The 5,744-nt window shown below is 42.3% G+C and overlaps 1 protein-coding gene across 2 annotated transcripts; it reads left to right on the forward strand.

The window, feature by feature from the left end:
• The first annotated feature begins 646 nt into the window (after nt 1-646).
• Nucleotides 647-5,622, forward strand: LOC108368599 (uncharacterized). Of its 2 annotated transcripts, XM_017623475.1 has the most exons (3): nt 647-2,314; nt 3,895-5,371; nt 5,431-5,622. In XM_017623475.1, exons 1-3 carry the CDS (start codon nt 1,341-1,343, stop codon nt 5,521-5,523), a joined length of 2,544 nt encoding a protein of 847 aa, XP_017478964.1. In that variant the 5' UTR covers nt 647-1,340; the 3' UTR covers nt 5,524-5,622. The 2 variants fall into 2 exon arrangements, with proteins under 2 accessions (XP_017478964.1, XP_017478965.1); XM_017623476.1 differs by lacking the exon at nt 5,431-5,622 and having other exon boundaries at nt 2,475-3,983.
• Nucleotides 5,623-5,744: the final 122 nt, after the last annotated feature.

The raw sequence follows: 5,744 nt of genomic DNA on the forward strand, positions 1-5,744 counted from the left end.
TCGTAACAATTCCGGTACGCAGTGCTAGTAGATTTCGCAGTTCGCGGGAGAGTGCATTGAAGCATTTTTTTTTTTATAAGAGATTAGCCAGATATCCTGAAGTCGGTCGTAAATGTACTGATTTTATGCGTGAGTATGGGCAACTCAGCCACATGCAGGAAGCTAACTATGGCCCTTTGCGCGGTGAGCTACTATATTATATTCCGCATCATTGTGTGCTTAAAAAGTTCCTTGACTACTTACTCATATGCGAATGATAGCTGGCACGAAAAAACAACAGATGGCACTCCAAGCAGTAATTATTATAGGTGTGTTATGGCCCCGTCAGAATGGGTACTTCGCGTACGTTCTGCTCAAGGATGAAACTGACAGTTGAGTAGACTGTGTGTGGTTGCATAGAGAGCGTCAGATTGGCAACCATTGCGTCGACGGACCCAACGAACGTTGGCCAATACTCAACTTTTGACGCACGTAAGTCCGTCACTGCTGACAGTTGTATAAAACCGCGTTTACACACGACAAGACCAATGAGAATATGCATTAATTTACACATTGTTTGAGTAAAATACGCATCCAGACAACAAACTGTCTTCGAAAAGCCAGAGACAGTGACGTAAACAGCAAGAGAAGTGTGAATATTGTTCGCAGCAGCAATAGATATACGATATATAAATTTATGATATCTCTTTATATGTATCATACAATACGCATGTATATAGATATTTATGTATATTGATACTCATATGAACTCTAAACTACCTTTTCTTACTACTGGGTTTAAATTAGTGTAACAGTAGAATCATTCGATTTTTTACCAGCGTACAAACATAAGCATTGCACTTGTTATCTTATTTTGCATTTCCTTATCACTAACCTTCTGCCTATTATATTTATTGTTGTGGAAATTATCTCAGCTAACTGTGTACAAATATTTTAAGCGACCGGTTTGGGTACAATTGAATTCGTTCACCTAAGCTCACTTCACTTCTACTTTGGCTTGGAAATAAAGAAAACGCTTTGCATTTATATTTAAGACACATCGGTGTTTCATTTATATTTAGAACTTTCTCGGCCTAAATTTTTCGCTGAAAGGATTAAGAAACTACTTAATCCTCAAACATTTGATGACCCCGACGTGATATCGATATTTTCGCATTTTAATATTTCGTGATCGTTTGCCAAGTAGAAGTAATCTCGGTTCGCATATTTGTATGTACACAGCTTTCGACATACATTTTCGTTGCCATCGAGTGCATCCATAGGTTCAGTTATTAGCGCGCATATTATATCGCGGATATTTCTCTACCGAAACCAAAAATACTCGATTTGTTTGCTTAAAAATGCCAAAAAAGTCTAAATCGGGCGACGAGAGCGTTAGTCTAGCGGGTGATATCGCGTTTTACAAAAAGGAATGTAATTCCCTTCAACGGCAGCTGGATGCTCTCAGTACCTTTTTGACAAATGATCGCTTAAAAGGTTTGGATGAAGCAGATATTTCGGCTCGGCTTAAGCATGCCGAACGCATGCAGTCAAACTTTGAGAATGCTCGCTCAGCCCTCAAGCGACTGGACAGGAAGGAATTCGAGTCGGATTCGGACGAAAACTTTTTCAAGGCATATATTGAGCTTGAAGCGAAACGCAATCGTGAACTAAAATCTAAGCAAAATGCATGTGGCGCGCACTCATCGACTCTACGAGCCTTCCCCTGGGAAGAAGCTGCGGTACAGCTTTCCCAACGACGGTCCAGACTACCTGAGCTGAAAATTCCAGTTTTTAGCGGCTCATATCTCGATTGGCCATCGTTCTTCAGTACATTTACTTCAGCAATAGATAAGGACATGGAGATGTCCAAATTGGAAAAAATGCAATATTTGATCACCAGCCTCGATGGAGCAGCTTTAGATACCATCCGCTCACTTGATCCCACTGAAGAAAATTATAGCAAAGCATTAGATTTACTAAAAGGACGTTTTGATAACAAATTGCTTAATTTTCAGGCTCACATAAAGGCAATTTTCGGGCTACAACGTGTAGAGGAGGGCATTTCAGGCGGATTACGAAAATTAAGCGATCAAGTAAACGCCCATCTTCGGGCATTGCAAACTTTGGCATCTACGGAAGAAACCTATAATGGCTTACTCATTCATCTCGTGACGAGCAAACTAGATCTACACACGCACGAAAAATGGGAGGAGAACTTGTCTACTCAAAAATTACCGACCTGGCTAGGGATGTCAACGTTTTTGGAAAAAAAAGATGTCGCATGGCTGAAAATTTGGAAAATGCTATGGTCAATCAGACACCTAGCAAACAGGTGGGCAAAAATTCAGCTCAATCAAAATCAAAAGCAAATGTACTAGTTGCAGCATCTAGTGTAAAATCAACCTCACTTTGTGTTTTTTGCGATTCAAAGGAGCATTTTATTAATGTCTGTACTCGTTTTTTAAATCTTTCACCCAAATTGCGCTATAAAGAAGCAAAAAGGTTTCATTTGTGCTTGAGTTGCCTTCGTAAGGGCCACACTGTCAAGCAGTGCAAATCGGGCAGCTGCCGGCATTGCCAAGCAAAACATAACTCGTTGTTGCATATAAATGGTGTTCAAGACAGTGGACCGACATCAAGCTCGCCCCCAGCTGTCACAAACAGCCAATCATTAGCTCAACAGTCAACTTAAGTTACGTCATTAGTTGCCGGCCCTACACCTATCGTGTTGAAAAATCGTTCCAACAATTGTGTGCTATTAGCGATAGCCATCGTTTTAGTTAAAAATCGTGCAGGTACGCTAGTTCCAAGTCGAGCCATTTTAGACTCCGCATCTCAACTTAATTTCATTACAACTCGATTTGCGAATCAGCTTCAACTTCGTTCCTGTCACTCACCAGTTTCAATATCTGGCATCGGAGAGGCGAGTATCATCGCCGATAGGTGTGTTGACATCTTTGCTCAAGCGCAAGATGGCAGCTTCTCAACATCGTTTGCAGCACTAATCACACGAAGCATAACCGACTATCAGCCGAACTTTGATATCAACGTTGACGGCTGGAATATACCCAATAACATTAAACTGGCTGATCCCACATTTTTCAAAGCAAGTCGCATTGACCTTTTGATTGGAGCTGAACTTTTCTATGACCTAATTTGCGTTGGGCAAGTTAGGATAGCTGACCATCTTCCTACGCTACAAAAAACTAAGTTAGGCTGGGTGGTTTCAGGAGGGGTATCGCACCATAGCTGACCATCTTCCTACGCTACAAAAAACTAAGTTAGGCTGGGTGGTTTCAGGAGGGGTATCGCACTTCGGGGTATCGCACTTCGGGGTATCGCACTTCAATAGTCGCTCCACAGCTCTTTCGTCCTTCAGAAATCCAAAGCCACTAGGAGATAGTAATGACATACTGGCAAGCATTGTCACGCGCTTTTGGGAGGTCGACAATAGATTCGCCGCAACCCCTAACCCAACCTTGTCAGATGAAGATGTTTTCTGCGAGAAGCATTTCGTACAAAATCACGTTCGTCTGCCATCAGGAGCGTATTCAGTAAGGCTACCTCCTAAATCTAATTTCGATATTCTCGGTGACTCGTACGACCTTGCTTTACGGAGATTCAAGGCTCTAGAAAGAAAGCTTCAAAGAGATCAACCCACAAAGCGTTTATACTCAGACTTCATGCAGGAATACATGGATCTTGGTCACATGTCAATGGCATCATTACTAGCAGGCGCTCCGGTTTACTACCTACCCCACCATTGTGTTCGAAAACAAGATAGTACTACTACAAATTGCGTGTAGTATTCGACGGATCTGCTAAAACCACTTCTGGGCACTCTTTAAACGATTTGTTGCTGTCAGGACCAACTACACAACCAAAACTTTTTAGCACATTACTTCGTTTCAGATTTTTCAAGGTTGCGCTTTGTGGTGATATATGCAAAATGTATCGCTGTGTTAAAATGGCTAACCCTGATAACCAGTTGCAATGCATACTTTGGCGAGATGATCCATCAGAGGAAATAAGAATCTATAAGCTCGACACTGTGACATATGGTACAAGGCCAGCTGCGTTTTTAGCCATTCGGGCTATGCACCAACTTACGTTTGACGAAGAAGAAGCATTCCCCATCGGGGCAAAAATCATTCGAAGCGACTTTTACGTAGACGACTTAATTTCTGGTGGTGATACGATTGAAGAAGTCATGCAAATGAAGCAGCAGGTGAAGCAGCTACTTCGACGAGGAGATTTTCCTATTCGGAAATGGTGTTCGAATGAAGCTGTCGTTCTTAAAGATGAAGATGGGCAAGACTGCGAACAATTCTTGAAGTTTCATGATGGTACCGATGTTACAAAGGCGCTCGGCCTTGTGTGGGACCCCATATCAGACCAATTTCTGTTTAGCTTCACGCCAATTTCAAATTTGGGAAAAATCACAAAACGTTCGATTCTCTCGGTAATAGCGCGGTTTTATGATCCACTTGGGCTAATTTCGCCTGTAATTACAAGTTTGAAGGTATTTATGCAAGCCTTATGGAAAGAAAAGTTGAATTGGGACGAAAGCTTGCCGCAGTCCCTGCATTGTACATGGTTGGATTTGTGCAGTCAACTATCCATCGTTAGCAGCCTTCGCTTCCCACGCTTCGTACTCGCTATGCAGGTACGTGTACAGCTCCACGCATTTTGTGATGCCAGTTTATCTGCTTACGGTGCTTGCCTTTACACCCGTATTGAAGATCAAGGTGTCATAAAAACACATCTCCTGTGTTCCAAGTCGAGAGTGACACCATTGAAATCACTCACCGTTCCGAAACTCGAATTGTCAGCCGCATTGCTGCTGGCGGAATTGGTCTCAAACATTTTGGAAAATAGTCAGCTATCTTACGAATGTCATTGCTGGTCGGACTCAATGATGGTTTTGTCATGGCTGCGGTCTTTTCCTGGAAATTTTAACATATTTGTTTCCAATCGCGTAGCCCAGATTCAATCCCTCACATCGGGCATGACATGGCATCATGTTCCTACTGATCTAAGTCCTGCGGATATTCTTTCACGTGGTTGTGCTCCAAAGGAGCTTCTAAATAACTTTCTTTGGGCAAATGGTCCTGCATTTCTCCGTACAGATTCATCGCACTGGCCAGGAAACATGGATTTCTTGACTGATCTTCCAGAAAGGCGACGCCGTGTTCTGGTTACAAGTCCTCGAATTGATGCAACTTTTGATTGCGAATTTCAAAATTCATTCGGCAAGCTACAACGCGTATTCGCATACGTTTACAAATTTTGTCAGTTAAACGCAAAACGCTCTGTACCATCAACTGGATCGCTTACTGTCGATGACGTAAAATGTGGTACATTATTGTTAATCAGGCATATACAGCAAGTATACTTCGCAACAGAATATAAAATACTTAAGGAAAATAAACAGTTACCTTCGTCTAGCAACCTGTTGTCTCTCAATCCATTTGTCGACGATTTTGGTGCACTTCGCGTTGGAGGACGACTTCATCATTCAAATTTGGACTTCGAGGCTAAGCATCCGCTTTTGCTACCAAAGCAGCATCCAGTCACCAACGCGCTCATTGAATTTCATCATCGAAAACTCCTGCATGCAGGACCACAGAGTTTGCTAGCATCGATCCGACAGCAGTATTCGCCTATTGGTGGGCGCAAAACAGTCGCTAAAATTGTCAATAAATGCATAAAGTGCTATCGCCTGAAGCCTCGGGTATTACAGCAAATTATGTCGTTTCTGC

Source organism: Rhagoletis zephyria, unplaced genomic scaffold, assembly GCF_001687245.7.
Source record: "Rhagoletis zephyria isolate East Lansing unplaced genomic scaffold, Rhagoletis_zephyria_1.1 Rzeph_scaffold_03212, whole genome shotgun sequence".
Taxonomy (NCBI): Eukaryota; Metazoa; Arthropoda; class Insecta; order Diptera; family Tephritidae; genus Rhagoletis; species Rhagoletis zephyria.

What these genes read in the sequence shown, in the direction of transcription:
- LOC108368599 (XM_017623475.1), top strand. Translation starts at nt 1,341, where the DNA reads ATGCCAAAAAAGTCTAAATCGGGCGACGAGAGCGTTAGTCTAGCGGGT. An exon ending in ATCAGACACCTAGCAAACAG is followed by an intron (nt 2,315 to 3,894) that starts GTGGGCAAAAAT and finishes ACTTCGTTTCAG; the next exon opens with ATTTTTCAAGGTTGCGCTTT. An exon ending in TAATCAGGCATATACAGCAA is followed by an intron (nt 5,372 to 5,430) that starts GTATACTTCGCA and finishes ACCTTCGTCTAG; the next exon opens with CAACCTGTTGTCTCTCAATC.